Below are 18,004 nucleotides of genomic sequence, written 5' to 3' on the forward strand. Positions count from 1 at the left end.
ACTCGACTCGAAAATCAACGAGTTTACTTTTATTCGGATGTACATAAACTTCGGGGGGAAATGAAAAAAATATGATGCTCATGTTATCTATTCCGCAGGGTGATATTATGAGTTGAAAATTCTGTGGATTTTGTCATGAGAATCCTTACAGTGATGTAAAGAAAATTATCGTTTAAAATGATTTAATAAATAAATTTAGATAAATTCAATTAATAAAGAATAATGATAATCAATTTAACCACTACAAGTATTAATTATCTGGCAATAATTATTAATAGTGATAGTAAGAATAATAATAGGTAGTAATAATATAAATTGAAAATTAATTTCAATGATTTTAGAAGTGATTTTGAAAAATGAGATGGAAAATTTGAATGAACTGAGTCGAAAATTCTTTGGATTTTGCGTCATGGGAATCATTACAATGATGTAAAGAAAATTATCGTTTGAAATGATTTAATAAACAAATTTAGATAAATTCAATTAATAAAGAATAATGATAATCAATTTAACCACTACAAGTATTAATTATCTGGCAATAATTATTAATAGTGATAGTAAGAATAATAATAGGTAGTAATAATATAAATAAATTAATTTCAATGATTTTAAAAGTGATTTTGACAAATGAGATGGAAAATTTGAATGAACTAAGTCGAAAATTCTTTGGATTTTGCGTCATGGGAATCATTAAAATGATGTAAAGAAAAATATTGTTTAAAATGATTTAATAAATAAATTTAGACAAATTAAATTAATAAAGAATAATGAATCAATTTAATCACCATACGAATTAATTATATGGCCAGAATTATTAACAGTGATAGTAAGAATACTAGTAGATATTAATAATATAAATTTAAAATTAATTTCAATGATTTTCGAAGTGATTTTAAAAAATGAGATAATAATTTGAATGAACTGAAATTAACGTCAATAAATTAATTTTTTTCTCTCATTTTCTCCTTCCATTATTCATTCCCGCGTGGAGGAGGGGATAAAGTGGGAGTAAAATATTTGAACAGATAGCTCGAGAGATATTTCCATATTAAATATCATTTTATCGACAATTATGCCCAGTGCATTCGAGTTATTCAAATAGTTGGTGGGGGAGAATGAGGAATTGGAGAGAATTTTTCGGGCTGAATTGTTGGAGTTTGTTGGTGAAATGTTGATTTTAGAGGGTGGAGGGATGTATATTAAGTTAGGGGGGGAGTGTTGGGGGTGATTTAATGAAGTGAACAGTGGGGGGATTAAATCATTGAATTTTTAAGGGGAGGAATTGTTGATATGTTCGTGGAAATGGGAATTGTGGATTAATTTTGGTCGAGGGGTTTCTTTTCATTTGAGGAGTGGAGAAGATTGCTCGGGATTATTTATGAGATTTCTCGGCTGCTAATGTGGAGATTTATCATTCAGGGCTTTAATGGGATTCATAATTCGATGAATTTACAAATTTAGGGGGATGGGCGGTGCGTTAATAATTAAGTTCATGTGTAATGCACTGATGTAATTCCACGGAGCGAAATTCATATTAACTTCGCGGGTTCCGGGCATTTATGATTGAACAATTGAATTAGGAGAATTGCTAGAGAATTATTGGGAAATATAATCAAATGATATTGGGAAATAAATGCGTTTGTTTCAGCGATATTCTTTCAACATATTTTGAAAAAAAACGTTCATAAAATTGTTTAATGTTTTACCGTTTTTTCGCAATTGAATCCCTTTTTTTCAATCGCAAAAATTTCAATTTTACGGAATTTAATGTCGATTTAAGTGGGAAAATGATAATTTTTTTTGTGCTGCGGGAAAAGATGAATTTTTAATCATGATATTTCAGCAAAAAATATTAACCACTGATTATTTTTTCCAATCGGATTTCGATCAATCACAGCGCATTATTTGAGGCTACCCGACCGTTTTATTTCGGATATTTCCTCCTATAGATAGAATCTTATATTTGACAGTCTATGGAAACTGGGTTATTCTATTAACATAATTTTTTCAAATCTTCCCCAATTCACCTCCTGATGTTGTCCACGGCACTCAGCTTGGCCGAAATCCGATTGGGAAAAATAATCCGACAAATACCCCTCGAGATTCAAAATTAATCGGGTATTTCCCTCAAGGTCCCCTGCAAACAAACCATCGTGCCAAGTTTTGCAGAAAAATCCCTCGCGCAAGCGCTCGAGTTTTTTTAACCTGAAAACTTGACACCCACATTTGTTTGCAACGAAGCTATCGGGAAATACCCGATAATTTTGAAGCTCTTGGGGCGTTACTACTGACAATGAGAATTTTCCGGGACTGGATTTTAGCCGATCACAGCGCAGTATTCGAGGTACACAATAGTATTTTATTATCAAATTTTTTCGGAAATTGCACACTAACTTCTGGAAATAGCATCTGATAATTGCATAGAAGCTCTTCATTTATTTCTAACCAATTGGATGTTTTGCTGGAAGCAAAATCCAGTCCCGGGAAATTCTCCGCCGAATACCCCTCGACCTTCAAAATTAATCGCAATATTTCCCTCCGGCTTCCCTGCAAACAAACAAGTGTCAAGTTTTGCAGAAAAATCCCTCGTGCTGCGCACATCGGGATTTTCAGTCTACAAAACGTGACACTTTCATTCATTTGCAACGAAGCTATCGGGAAATACCCGATAATTTTGAAGCTCTTGGGGCATTAATCGTTTATTCTGCCTATCGAAAAAAAAAGCAAACAAGTGACAAGCTATTTCCCGCTTTTACCTCCCCTCATAAGCAGATTAATCACTGATATAAACACGGATTTACGACAGCGGTAAACAAAGACTATCTACACCATCATAATAATGCCATTTACTACCCTCTCACGAGTCTAATTGACAGATAATCTCCATCCATTAGACCTTTGGATGGATTTTCGACAAGTTACTCAGCTCTCCGCAGTGATGTGGAGTGGGGGCTGTATTGCCTGTGGTGTGGGGACTCTCCAGTTCTGTTACTAATTCACTATGAATGCGTTAGTAACATCAACTGTGAAACGCCTGAGCGATCAGTTGACGCTGTACTGCGGCGTGCGGTCGAGACACGAGAGTAACGTACCGTCTTTTCGAGAAACGGATGGACTTCTAACCGCGAATATCACTTTGTCATTCGCACGGCCTCGTCGGGCGGTCTATTAGGTTGTGTTGCGTTTGGTTATTTGGATTTTTGGGATTATTGGACAAGTGTGCCGGTGGTGGTGACGGGTTGGTCCACGGAATTACGTGTGTTTGATTGGATAGTCTCGGCTGTTGAGAGCTCTATGGGCTTCGGCAGTTTCCCTGCCTTTCTCCGTGGTATTCGTGACAAGGCTGCGCAGGTTCAGAGCCAGATCGACTACAGGTAAAAGCAAAGTCCAGACTTCAATGATTTTTTGCGCGAGCCTTCATGACACGTGTCGAGGAGACGCCGAGCGGACGCTTTGCGCGATCGTTTTCCCATTTTTTATGAGTTATTGGGGATTTATTTTGTCGATGTATGTTAGTAATTGAGGAGTCGATGGGTGAAGTTTGATGGTGAGGAGATAGGGAACGTCGCGGTCAGACAACATTTTTCATAATTTTGTCTCTACTTTCTAATGAATTGGCAATTTTAATGGGGCATTCCACTCACCAGTCGGAGTTTGATGTGGAGGAGAAATAGAAAATCTCAATCAGACACAAATGGTGATGGAGACAATTTTCTGTTTATTATTAATTTTTGTCTAGCTGAGTTTTTATGACATTTATGAGGATTTCGGGGTTGAGTAGATGTGGAACGTCATGATCAGACAACGATGCCTTTCACGGTTGTTTATCTACTTTTTTGAATAAGTAATTTTACAATAAAACAGAAAGATTAATCTGAACATTCTTTTCGACTCTACAGTTGAAGTTTGAGGTGAAGTGGAAGTGGAAAATCTCGATCAGACAACAAGTTGACAGAAATAATTTTCAGATTTTTTTCGGAAGTTTCACGTGATTTTCAGCATTTTTTCACTAGACTTTTATGACATTCATGGACAATTTGGTTTTAAGGAGATTTGGAAAGTCTTGATCAGACGAAAATCTCCAATGTTTTTTTTCTTTAATTCTGTCATGAGAGTTAAGTCATCAGAGCGCAGAATTATTTTCCTTTATTCGACGTTTTATTTGATTTAAAATTGAGTGGAAAAGGAAAATCCCGATCAGACGACAATTTTGCCATCAAGTTATGGCTTCCCATGTGAAAACAAATGTTCTTCATCTCTCTCCAGTCAACTTTCTTGAAATTTAAGTAGAAACAGACAGTCTCCGCCAGACGAAAAATGATTTGACACAAACAATTCCAAAAAATTCCGAGTATTTCTCAAATTTCCTCAACATTATTTTACAAACCAAGCAAATATCAGAAAGAAAAAAATCATTTTCTTACAAATAATTTCAATTATTTATAAGAAAATGATTTTTAACCCTCTATTTCTCTCGATATTCCCAAAAAAATCTCCCCGCCGCCTGACTTCCCAATAAAAAAACTCTCCACAGCCTCTCAACCTCATTAAAAAACATTACGAAGGTCCCCTAAATCGTGCCGAGTCAATTGTCCCCGAAGAATCGAGGAAAAATTAATTTCAAACATTTCGATGCATTTTCCCGAAGCAATTCTCGCTCTCGAATTCACATCACGGCTGGAGATCCAAAGTATTACCCCCGTGCCGAGTACAAATACGTTCGGATGAAATCCTGCATAGTCCATGGGTTTATATTTAAAAGGATGGCGGCAGGTATCGGTGTTGGTGAAACTAGTTGAAATTGAGTTAGGCGAGGCAGGGCACCCGACTGTAGCCTCCCATAGAATGTTTCCAATGGAGGGAGAGAAAAAATAGGAAATCACAGATGGGGCGGGCGAAGTGCGAGGCGTGGGTGGGTTATATAGGTTTGTAGTTTGAGCGTGCTCACTACCACGAGGGAAATTGTTTCGTGAGTTGTGCCGTTCGGGGCCTCTCTATACTCGCAATATTGCTTTTCTCTCCTGACGAGTCGTTCGGCGCTATGTGCGACGAGAACACAACCGTCACGCTTCGTTGCTCACGGTTATTTCAACCACTTTTTTTCCCATTTTGACTTTTTTTTTGCAGCCGGGACATGGTAGAGTTGTTTCATTAAAAAAATGAATGGGAACTGCGAAGGTATGTTTGATAAGGAAATGATCGATATCTGACGGAGAATGCGGTGATTTGACGTACGAATAACAAGTTTCATGTTTCATTTTCAATGGAAGAACATTTTTTATCGCCATTCGGTCGAGAACGGGTGAGTGGAATTTCTTTGTTTTTTTTTCATTCGCGAGGTATTTTGTTTAAGCTTTGGGAATAATAATAAGGCTTTGAGGAATAATAATTTTCTAATAAAACCGAATTTTTATCTGACCGAAATTTCTTAGTTTTTCTGTAAATTATCAATTGTTAACATTTTTAGTAAATAATTTGCGTTTCTGCGTACGCGAAATGGCGTGCCCTAGTAAAATGAGCGACTGCTCTTTAAAAAAATAATTGAAAAAAGAATTGACGGTTCAATTCGTAAGAAAACATCAATGATGAATAACTTTTTTCGGTTTTTTTTTAAATTCGTTTTACTTGTTTAATTCCGCGGTTCCGTCAAGCTATAACCGTAACAAGAGTCGTAATTCCGTCTGTAGATAAGTTTTTCGTTATTGCCGTGGATAACGATCACGAGGCTCTGAGAATTTCCCGAGAATCCACGGCTAGATGAGGAGTGAAGAAGAGATACTTATGAGGGGAAAAAAATGTTCGAGTTGACGAGGGCCCCGTGGGATTCGTTACTCCTCCCTTTTTAATGCCAAAGTATGAATATTCAATGCGACAATTATTACGAAGTTGATTAACACGGGAAACAGGCGCAAATGAAGGCTTCAAACGGGGTGGGGGGAGGGCCGACTGAGGGTCCTCCAGAGACTCGCCTCTCAGTGAAACTATGTATCATCACCCGGGTTTTATCTGGTGTTCTGTCCTCTTTCGTCTCTGTACTCGGGTTATATCGGGGTTGTGCTTACATGCATCTTCCTCCGAGTTTCTCGCACGCACTAGTCTCTCTGTCATCAGTAACTTCTGTATTTCTCTCTCGGCCTCTCGCTGCAGCAAAGTTTCGTCTGACGGGGGAGGGAGGGACGGAGGCTGTGACTTGCACAAACGTATACTCAGTGAAACCCAAACACTTTCTTAATTAATAATCCTGGCGCTCTCTTAATCATACTAATGCTGCTAGTATTTTTGGATTTTTTGGGGAGATGTTTTTGTACTGTTGTTTTGTGGGTACAGTAGGTTTGTTGAAATTTTTCTGATCTAAAGTTTCTTATGTTTTTTTTTTAATTCTGAGATTTTCTTGGGATCATCGGCATTAATTTGGGAATTTACGACCAAATACTTTCTTAATTAGTAATTTTGGCGCTCTCTTAATCATACTAATGCTGCTAGTATTTTTGGATTTTTCGGGGAGATGTTTTTGTATTGTTGTTTTGTGGGTTCAGTAGGTTTGTTTAAATTTTTCTGATCTAAAGCTTCTTATGTTTTTTTTTTAATCCTGAGATTTTCTTGGGATCATCTGCATTAATTTGGGAATTTACGGCCAAATACTTTCTTAATTAGTAATCCGGGCGCTCTCTTAATCATACTAATGCTGCTAGTATTTTTGGATTTTTCGGGGAGATGTTTTTGTATTGTTGTTTTGTGGGTTCAGTAGGTTTGTTTAAATTTTTCTGATCTAAAGCTTCTTATGTTTTTTTTTTAATCCTGAGATTTTCTTGGGATCATCTGCATTAATTTGGGAATTTACGGCCAAATACTTTCTTAATTAGTAATCCGGGCGCTCTCTTAATCATACTAATGCTGCTAGTATTTTTGGATTTTTCGGGGAGATGTTTTTGTACTGTTGTTTTGTGGGTTCAGTAGGTTTGTTGAAATTTTTCTGATCTAAAGTTTCTTATGTTTTTTTTTAATTCTGAGATTTTCTTGGGATCATCGGCATTAATTTGGGAATTTACAACCAAATACTTTCTTAATTAGTAATTTTGGTGCTCTCTTAATCATACTAATATTATTATTTTACGGGTTCAGTAGGTTTGTTTAGAATTTTCTGATCTAAAATTTCTTTTTTTTTTTTAATTCTGAGATTTTCTTGGGATCACCTGCATTAATTTGGGAATTTACGGTCGTTTGCTTGAATACTTCGTTAGTGGTGAATTGTTTTAGTAAATAATTAGATCTTAATTACCTCGATAATTAGCGCTGAAGACTCGAAATCCTTTTTTGTTGTGATTGTTTCGGGGATATTTATGGGTTTTTAAGGAAGGTGGTACGGTTTATTGGGCTGATTCTAATCGACTTTATGTTTTCACTATAGAAATTTGAAGCCAAACACTTTCTTAATTAGTAATCCTGGCGTTTTCTTAATCATACTAATGCTGCAAGTGTTTTTAGATTTTTGGGGAGATGTTTTTGTACTGTTGCTTTACGGGTTCTGTAGGTTTGTTGAAATTTTTCTGATCTAAAGTTTTTTATGTTCTGTTTTAACTCTGAGATTTTCTTGGGATCCCCTGCATTAATTTGCGAATTTACGGTCGCTTAATTACCTCGATAATTAGCGCTGAAGACGCGAAATACTTTTTTTGTTGTGATTGTTTCAGGAATATTTATGGGTTTTTTAATCGACTTTATCTTTATCTTTCCATAGGAATTTGAAGCCAAACACTCTCTTAATTAGTAATCCTGGCGCTCCCGTAATCATACTAATGCTGCTAGTATTTTTTGTATTTTATGGGGAGATGTTTTCTCAGTTTTTTTATCTCTTCCGTCGTTTTACTTGGAATTTTGTGATCTAAAGTTCCTTATGCTTTTTTCAACTTTGAGGTATTCTTCAGATAACCCGCACTAATTTGGAATTCCTGGTCGTTCACTTTAATACTTCGTTAAGAGGTAGCTCTTAATTGCCTCGATAATTAGGGCTGATAACGGGAAATATTTTTTTGTACATTATTCGATTATTGTTTCCCTTAGAAATGTTTCATGGATTTTTTAGGGGCAAACACGGAGAGAAATATTCAATAAAAATTACGTATCTTTTCCGTAATTCCCGAGCGAAATGTGGTTGTAGGAAATTTTATGGAACTATCACGGAATTTTTCCGGAGCGTTCCGTAATTCTTATCCGAATCTCCTGTGAAAAATTCCGATACCGTCACTTAAATCGTCTGAGTCGATTTCGTAATCGGTGAGTGAATTGTGAGTTCCGTAATTTTTACTGAACATTTCTCTCCGTGAATAAGAAATACAGCGTATTCATCGATTTTATTACACTCGAGGGTTAAAATTGTTCAAGTGTTTTTTTCGTTCTGTCTGATTCTAATTGACTTTATCTTCCCATTGAAATTTGAACTCAAACACTTTCGTGATCCTATCACTCTCTTAATCATATTAGTGCCGCTAGTATTCTTAGTATTTTTGGAGAGCTGCTTTCGGACTGTTATTTTTTGGGTTCAGTTGTTTCTTAATTTTTTTTAAACTTTGAGATTTTCTTTGCATTAATTTTAATTTCCGAATTTGTCATTTACATTAATGCTTCGTAAATAGTAAATTATTTGAGGATCAGGTCAATTACCTCGGTAATCAGCGCTGATAACACAAACTACTACAAACTATTTCAGATAATTTTGTCATCACGTGAGTAATAATTCTAAAAGATTTTTTTAAAGCGTCTCTCCTTCCGTCTGGTTTCATCATCTAATCGACTTTATCTTTCCATCGAAATTTCTTCGCCTCATTAATCTCCGATCACTTAATTGCCACTAGACTGTTGATAAGTACCACCAGACGCCGACTAATCTCCAATAGAATTTTTCCATTCGTTTTAAGTAACGAACGCGTCGGGACCTCAATTACCTTTGTAAATCATAAATCCTGAGCCGAGAATGGCTGTCTAGTAATCTCGTGTAGTGTATAATCTCATCGAGCATGACTTAAAGCTATTATCAGTGAATCTTGAGTGACTCGAGTGAGCATTCGAGCCGCAATTATCTCCGAAACTCGACACAACTTTTGAGGTTTCGTAATCAATCCATTTGTTGGGGATTTCAGTGGTCATGTGTTGAATTATTTCTAATGACTCATTTTACGAAAGAAAATCACGATTTTATTCTAAAATTCCTTGAGTTTAAAAATTTCAATCACAATCAAATGTTTTCCAGTGATTTTTTTGATTGTTTTCGATTTAATAAAGTATTTTCGTATTTTTTTGATAGTTTGAATACAAATTTTTATCTGAATATCAGATTGAGAGAAAAAAATTGTGGTAATAGAATTTATTTCTCCCAAATAAATGTGAAAATCTTGAGTGACTCGAGTGAGCATTCGAGCCGCAATTATCTCCGAAACTCGACACAACTTTTGAGGTTTCGTAATCAATCAATTTGTTGGGGATTTCAGTGATCATGTGTTGAATTATTTCTAATGACTCATTTTACGAAAGAAAATCATGATTTTATTCTAAAATTCCTTGAGTTTAAAAATTTCAATCACAGTCAAATGTTTTCCAGTGATTTTTTTGATTGTTTTCGATTTAATAAAGTATTTTCGTATTTTTTTGATAGTTTGAATACAAATTTTTATCTGAATATCAGATTGAGAGAAAAAAATTGTGGTAATAGAATTTATTACTAGCGAATAAATGTGAAAATATTGGGTTTTTGTCTCTAAAAATTTCTTCCGAATTTATTCTCCTCTGAGAAAATGAGATGATCAATAAAACCGGAATTTTCATGTACTCATTATGCTCTTCTCCCCTAACCCGACAAATCTCCGCCATTGTTTATTGCCCTCCAGACCATAAAAATATGTAGTATTAATTCCTCAATGTCAGGATAACCCGGAAATGCTGAACAAAGGGAAGGAAAATTTGTTTTTTGCCAGGGACAAAAGAGATGTCTGTTAATTTTGTATTGTTTGCTTTCCTCGCGCACCCTCGCCGTCTTTTTTCAGCCCCGTGTCATTCACTTTTACATCGCCGACAGTTCACAACAGAGCGAGAAATGGTTGCAAGTGGTACGGGATGATCTCTGCTCCGGTGCGACTTATCTCTCTGCATTTAAAATGTCGAGTCTGGCAATCAACATTTCTCTATCTCTTTCTCCGGATTTTTTTGCATTTTTCCTCTCATCATCTGGGGGCTTTTTTTGGCCGTTGCGAATGAGCACGAAAATTCCGCGGTTTATTATGACCCGGAGAGGTGAAGGAACTAAAACGTAATGTTTGCGTGGATCTCGAATTTTTTTTTTATTGGGTGGAGATTTTTTCTACGGAAATGCCTGACGCCGGGGGACAAATGTGAATGTGGGATTCGTTAGAAGGATTTTATGATTATGGGGAACTGAATTTAAGGGTCAGAGGCTCTGCAGACTCCGCATTCCCTCGATTTTTCGATGATTTAAATTTTTTAATTTACAAAATGATTAAAAAATGACGTCTTATTGGAATTTACAATAAAAATGAGATTTCATCTGAATTCAGCGGTTGAGGATTGAATTTTTCAATCTATTATTCCTCAAATCGTAAGAAGGGATGGAGAGAATAATGGATAAGTCCAGAGTGATTCTGACGAGCTCTCATTAAAATTGAAATTGGAATTTAATCAGTTTTTCAAATTAATTTCGGAGGACAACGTGGTGGTGACGTGAAAGAGTGATGAGGGAAAATGGATTCACAGATCTTTAGAATGGCTTCGGAAGAAATTACCGAAGATATTTTTTAAGAGCATTTCATGCACTGAGAGAAAAACGACAAAGTTCTCAAACAAGTCTTATTTGTGCAAGGAAATAGTTTTTTTGAAAATTATCAAAAAAGGATTTTTTGTGCCAAATATGGAGAGAGTGCGCCGGAGTGAAAATTTTTTGTCACACTCTCAGTGTTGTCTATCTTTTTTGCCGAAGTGACTCGTTTCAAAGATATTTGCCATATCATTCGACATTCCCCGTTGAATCAGTTTTATCAGCTCAAAGAATATTTTCAAAACTATTCGCTCCCGAGTTTTTTATCATTCTTTTTTGTTTCAACTTTTACGATTTTTTCCCGTACTTTTAACAAAGAATTCTTCTGCAATGTAACTGACTTTGTGACACTGTCTGGTACAAGGTTAATCATATCAAAGAACAAACCGATACACACCGCGATATTTCCTCCAACAATGTCTGCAATAAATTAAAATACAAGTAGTCGTTGCCAAGGTGACTCACTCCATCACGCACGCATTACTTATTTTTCCACCTTATCCGACAGTTACGTGAGGAATCCAGTACTTGCGATGTTTATATCTACCAGTCATGCCTGGGAGCATTATTTCAATCACATCGAGGCTGGAAAATCCAGGATTAATCTCGCAATTGTCTTGAATAAATCACGATGAAAAAAACTCCAGAGAAACTATATCGATTTGAAAAATTCGGCCGGCAAATTATGAGTGAATTTCAATATAAAATTATGAAAGGCATTTATTCCAATACGTTTTCTTCATTTCATTGATTCGTTGGACAATTATTTAATCAACAAAAAATGATTGAATTATATTTAAAATTTTAATTCCCACTGAAATCAATTCCCCAATTCTCCTGCACGTTAATTGATTCTATGGAAAATTCATGTAATTCTTTGTACATTCGTTCTTGCTGCGCTTCTATTTTCAATTTTATCCAATGAGAAATGAATAATCAATTGAGTTGTGCTGTTAATGAAAATTGTCTTGAATAAATCACGATGAAAAAAACTCCAGAGAAACTATATCGATTTGAAAAATTCGGCCGGCAAATTATGAGTGAATTTCAATATAAAATTATGAAAGGCATTTATTCCAATACGTTTTCTTCAGTTCATTGATTCGTTGGACAATTATTTAATCAACAAAAAATTATTGAGTTATATTTACAATTTCAATTCCCACTGAAATCAATTCCCCAATTCTCCTCAACGTTAATTGATTCTATGGAAAATTCATGTAATTCTTTGTACATTCGTTCTTGCTGCGCTTCTATTTTCAATTTTATCCAATGAGAAATGAATAATCAATTGAGTTGTGCTGTTAATGAAAATTGTCTTGAATAAATCACGATGAAAAAAACTCCAGAGAAACTGTATCGATTTGAAAAATTCGGCCGGCAAATTATGAGTCAATTTCAATATAAAATTCTGAAAGGCATTTATTCCAATACGTTTTCTTCATTTCATTGATTCATTGGACAATTATTTAATCAACAAAAAATGATTGAGTTATATTTAAAATTTTNCTCCAGAGAAACTGTATCGATTTGAAAAATTCGGCCGGCAAATTATGAGTCAATTTCAATATAAAATTCTGAAAGGCATTTATTCCAATACGTTTTCTTCATTTCATTGATTCGTTGGACAATTATTTAATCAACAAAAAATGATTGAATATATTTAAAATTTTAATTCCCACTGCAATCAATTTTCCAATTCTCCTGCACGTTCATTGATTCTATGGAAAATTCATGTAATTCTTTGTACATTTGTTCTTGCTGCGCTTCTATTTTCAATTTTATCCAATGAGAAATGATTAATCAATTCAGTTATGCTGTTAATGAAAATGTTCCCGATCATTCAATTAATCATCGATAATCGCCGAATTTTCAATTCCCACTGAAATCCATTCACCACAAAAAATCCCGAATGGAACCCAAATTCCCCAGGAAAATTGCATTACATAATTGTTAATTCCTGCATAACAAACCCAGTGAATTCAAAACGCCATATGCACTCAACGTACTCACCATTACGGTTAGTTAGAGCTAACGGGGGAAGGGGGTGTCCCAGGACGTTGGCCCCCACGAGAGCAATGGAGTTTTGAAATTGACTGCCAAGTGCGCCCACCAAAGTGAAATACTGATGGGTATAACAAAATTGGAAAATTAAATTTTCAACTGTAATTTTCCCCCACCTCCCCGGGACCAAAAGTTCCCGGCAACTGATGCTCTTCATTTTCCAAAATTTCAGATTAACTGGACCAGCGGTGAAGAGTCAGTGCTAATTTCGTTTGTCACTCGTCTGATTTTTCTTCGTCCCTTTGATTTTTCGGCGAGGGAGACGAGAGGTCAGGGCTGACGTCACGAGGGGGTTTATCATCGCCGCTGAATACCCCAGCACAATGGATATTAGAAAGTACTTCAAGGTGAGAATTTTATTTTGCTTCAATTACCGAGGATTATCGAGGTTTTCTTAAATAGGGATATTTCCTTGATTTTTTTTGTTCGATAATTCACGTCGAATTATGTCTCATTTCAAGGTAAACGTCTTCAAATGATTTTTTCAATGAGTGAAATGATTGGAAAATAAATGGCAAAATTATCTATTTTAATCATTTCTGCATTAAAACAAATTTTTCCTAAATAGCGATATTTCTTTGAATTTTTTTGTTCGATAATTCATGTCAGCTTATGTCTCATTTCGAGCTAAAGGTTTTCAAATGATTTTTTCAATGAAAAAATTGTTGGAAAATGATAAATTTGAAATTCCCAAACGAAAAACAAATTACGAATGGCAAAATTATCTATTTTAATAATTTCTGCATTAAAAAAAAATTTCCTGAATAGGGATATTTCCTTGAATTGGTTTATTCGATAATTCACGTCGGACAATGAACCAAATGATCGGAAAATAATAAATTTGAAATTCCCAAATGACGAAAAAATTATAAATAGTAAAATGATCTATTTTAATCATTTCTGCATTAAAACAAATTTTTCCTAAATAGCGATATTTCTTTGAATTCTTTTGTTCGATAATTCATGTCGGATTATGTCTCATTTCAAGGTAAACGTCTTCAAATGATTTTTTCAATGAACGAAATAATTGGAAAATAATAAATTTGATATTCCCAAACGGCCAAAAAAATACGAATGGCAAAATCATCTATTTTAATAATTTCTGCATTAAAAAAATGCAATATCCCTGCGGACGAAAACTCGTCTATAAAATTTCTGTGATTTTCCTCTCCACAAGAGGAGTATTTCCACCTGAACGTGAATATCCGTGAATCGATATGACGGCCTCAACCCAGGGTTTTATTGTTGTTTACCTCGTGCACAGGATTTTCCTCGATCGCGAACTTTTATCCTTCGCAAATGAAGCTTCCGGAATGTTTAATTTGTTTTTGCAAAAACCCATCCCCGAGAATTTCTCCGAAACAATGTTTTATGGGAGCTCTTTTTTTTTATCTCATTGTGATGAATTTGTTGGAGCGAAGGAAGTTAAGTCTATTGGATTATCTTCTCTCAAAACGGTTTTCTTTCTTTTACGGTGGAGTGGAAGTGCAAATGGAGGGGGGATTGGGGACAGTGGGCAGGGGGGGAGAGGAAATTTCCGCTGGAAAACACTGGTATTAAACTCTTGTCGCAGTGGGGAGAGGGGAGACAGAGGCGAGAGTATTATTGGGGGTGGAAACCTCTTTTTGAGATGTCACGGAGGGGAATGGAGGTTCACGCTGTTTGGAGACGGGAAGTTTCCTCACTATTTGATGGGACGAATTTCGATCCAACACTTTATCATGTTTTCCAGCAGGAAAAATATTTTCCTACTTCCTTTATTCAAATTGCGAGGGAAAGTGGACCCTTTTTACTTAAAAAAAATATCAATGACGACACTGACAGAATTATTCACTTATCCCAAACGAATATGACAAGATAATTATTCGTTGATGTTAACGAATGGTTCACTTGAAAGGTGAAAATTGAGTCAAACAACAAGACCCCTCACATTTGCATTTTTTAACTGTTAACGAATGAACATGTGGTGAGACCGAATAGACCCTAGCCTCTAACCAAATCCATTTGTTAACAATAATTAATCCTTTCTGTCAGTGGATGGGATGGATTGAAATATTCAAGTAATTCTTGATTTCCGGGTCCATACGGCACCGAAAAACATTGAAAATTTTGAAAATTCAGGCAACAACTTCTCTGAATCCTCAATCTATTGAAAATAGGAAAATTAGCAATTGTTTACCACAAAAATCGCGATTTTCCTGAATTCAGTAGCGAAGTGGTAAAACGGTTTAAGTTGACTTATCTCTCAGTTGAGTTTTTGCGGAATATCTCCGAATCTACAGGAGATAGCGACATTTTCGTAATTACATTTGTTGTAGCTCTCAATCGGCTCTACAAAAAAGGTTCTGACAAAAATTTCGCTCTCTCCCTTAGATTCCGAAATATTCATCAAAAACTGGTCAATAGTCAAAATTGACTTGTACCATTTTACCACTTCGCTACTGAATTTTCAAGACGAATGAGCAATTTTATGAACCGTCTCATTTAAAATTGAATTGAAACTGGCAACATCGAGAATTCAGATGACCCTGCACGGAGAGAAATATTCAGTAAAAATTACGGAACGCACAACTCGCTCACCGATTACGGAATCGACTCAGAAAATTTAAGTGACGGAATGGTAATTTTTCACAGGAGATTCAGATAAAAATTACCGAACGCTCTGGAAAAATTCCGTGACAGTTCCGTAAAATTTCCTACAACCACATTTCGCTCCGGAATTACGGAAAAGATACGTAATTTTTATTGAATATTTCTCTCCGTGTGTGACTGAAATTTCAAGAGATTTCCACCAGTCTAGAATGTTCAACCGAATGCACTAGGTTTCTCCGTAAAAATTTTCCCGCACGTGTCCGTAAGTGAAAAGAAAAATCTAAAGCTCGTAAAATATCTGGCCCCACCCCAGCACATACGATGGCCGATTCACGCGGCTTCAAGTCAATAGACCCGCTGTGGAGTGGTGGTGTACCCCTGGATCCCGAGTACGAGGAGGTGACTGGTGTGGCCGCCTCGCTCGATCAAAAAAATTCAACAACGGAGTCCCTAGAGCGCGCACGAAAGAAGCGCAAGGTCCTGCAGGAGGAGGCAGCATCGCGCACACCAAGTGTACGTAGTCGTGACGACAGCCGTTCACGCAGGCATACGGAGGAGAAAGTAACAACGACTGATCATCAGCATCGCGAGCCCTTTGGCTTCAGGGTGGAGGAGCAATATGCCGTACGCGGATTTTACGGTGATAATGTACAAGGCCCGTACGAGGCATCAGCCTTCAAGCTGACGAGGGGACACAGCACTGGCCGTTATCCCCAGTCAACTGCTGAGCATCATCATCATTATTACTATCCTGGCAGTGTGAGACAGCCTGGTGGTAGACCAGCGCAACGTCATTACTATTATCCACGTGGGGTATTCAGTAATGAGACGCAGGAAGAAATACAGGAGGACGATGAAGCCACTCTCAGGGAGTTGCTCATAAGGTACGTAAGGCTGTCGTCAACATCGATGATCCCCAGAAAACATAAAACATTGAAAATAATAAGACCGAGTTCCATAAGCGATATTTTTCTTTCGCCCATTGAATTCTATCGAACTTTAATGTACTTTGAGTAAGTTTTGATTCATTGATTTTTCGTTCTATTGCTAATTTTTATTTTCATTATGTGGTTCTTCCTGTGGTCCTCAAGTCCCTTGGCAACCACTGGAGTTCTGTAGACGCGGTTCAACACTGTAGACGTTTGGGTTAAAGACATACAGAGAATTTTTATTTTCAGAAACATGTCGCTGATTTTTAGGAATTTGTTATCATTCATTTTTACCACTCAAATTTGGTGATAAAGTTCTGGTAACATGTCCCGGAAAATCACAACTCGTTTTCTTTTTTCGTGCACAACTGTAGATTTGTTTCCTGTTTTGTGCTGAATTTTTCATCATTCGGCGGGTTGGGGGGGAATTGATGCTGAAGGGATCATGTTTTTTTAATGACTCAAAACAATTTTCTAAAATTATTCACTGATGTTGAAAACGTCGATTATCAGAATAAAAAGATCTGAAAAAATTGACCATCGTGATGCGTTCGGCCACTGCATCACTGATCATCTGGTGAACAATCAGACATCTCCAATTACAACTTTTTAATTAATCCCCTCCAAAAATCAGCAGAAATTTCCCCCCCTGCAACTTTTACGCTTCCCACTGAAATATTCATATTACCTAGTTCGTGCAGAAAAAAAACTTTTGATCCAACTTTATTGAGTCGTGAGCGCGGCTCTACACATAGAATTAAACGAAAACATTCCGATCTCCTCTATAGACAGTGTTTACGAGAGTGCCTCTAACGCAAATGCTTATCTTCAGGCAATATCATTATTCATACATAAAAAATAGACACTGCAACTATACATTGTTGTACATAATGTCACACCAAAGTTTTAATGATCACATGTCAATGTTTTCAGGATTGTAGGTCTCTGAATCATTATTCTCAGTTTGATGATTATCATTTGGTGCTATTGTTTTTACGTTTTTCAAGAACATTTTTTGAGTTTTATCGTTACTTTTTTTTCGCTGCGCGACGCTCGCAGGCTTACCACTGGTTGCTCATTCACTTTGTTATCATATGTCCCTCATGGTCGGTTGCATGAATAAATTCTTGTCAATAATTGGGTGTTCAATAATTCTTATCAGTAAATTGCTACATTGTTAGACATTTTTCTGAGGAAAATGGAGAAAAAACATTGAGCGAAGGAAATCGTGAAAATTTGCACTTTGTCATGAGAAAATAGTTTGCATGACTATTATTCACGGAAATTTTGCATTGAAAAATGGGGCGAATTTCTACTGACAAGTTTATTGGTTTTTGGAGGATAGCAATGTTTTACAGAAAAAATTGGGAGAATTTCAGACAATTTTTCTCAGAAATTCCTCGACATGAATTTGACAAGTTATTTCTTTTTAATGAAAAGCGAAAAAAATTGAAGGATTTTTAACAATTGAAACCAGGAATTTTTGTGGAAATTATCTCAATAGAATCGGTTGAAAAATCTAATTATATGGATTTTTTCTGTAGAATACTTTCTACAGAAATTTCGTAACTAAAATTTTCCGAGTTTTTCCATTTGA

The 18,004-nt window shown here is 35.9% G+C and overlaps 1 protein-coding gene across 7 annotated transcripts in view; it reads left to right on the forward strand.

Annotated features, from left to right (window-relative positions):
- LOC107041167 (glucose transporter type 1) overlaps positions 1–18,004 on the forward strand; it is a 54,967-nt gene that overhangs the window by 12,337 nt on the left and 24,626 nt on the right. For 6 of the 7 annotated variants that reach the window (XM_015261587.1, XM_015261589.1, XM_015261591.1 and 3 more), the window contains exons 1-3: positions 3,041–3,374; positions 13,059–13,233; positions 15,792–16,362. In XM_015261587.1, the coding sequence (XP_015117073.1) occupies positions 15,800–16,362 (563 nt within the window). In that variant the 5' untranslated portion in view covers positions 3,041–3,374; positions 13,059–13,233; positions 15,792–15,799. Of the gene's footprint in view, positions 1–3,040; positions 3,375–13,058; positions 13,234–15,791; positions 16,363–18,004 lie in introns of those variants that run through there. The other variant, XM_015261588.1, reaches the window with a different exon arrangement.

The sequence above is a fragment of the Diachasma alloeum genome, unplaced genomic scaffold (assembly GCF_001412515.2).
Source record: "Diachasma alloeum isolate Michigan unplaced genomic scaffold, Dall2.0 Dall_scaffold_00358, whole genome shotgun sequence".
NCBI lineage: Eukaryota > Metazoa > Arthropoda > Insecta > Hymenoptera > Braconidae > Diachasma > Diachasma alloeum.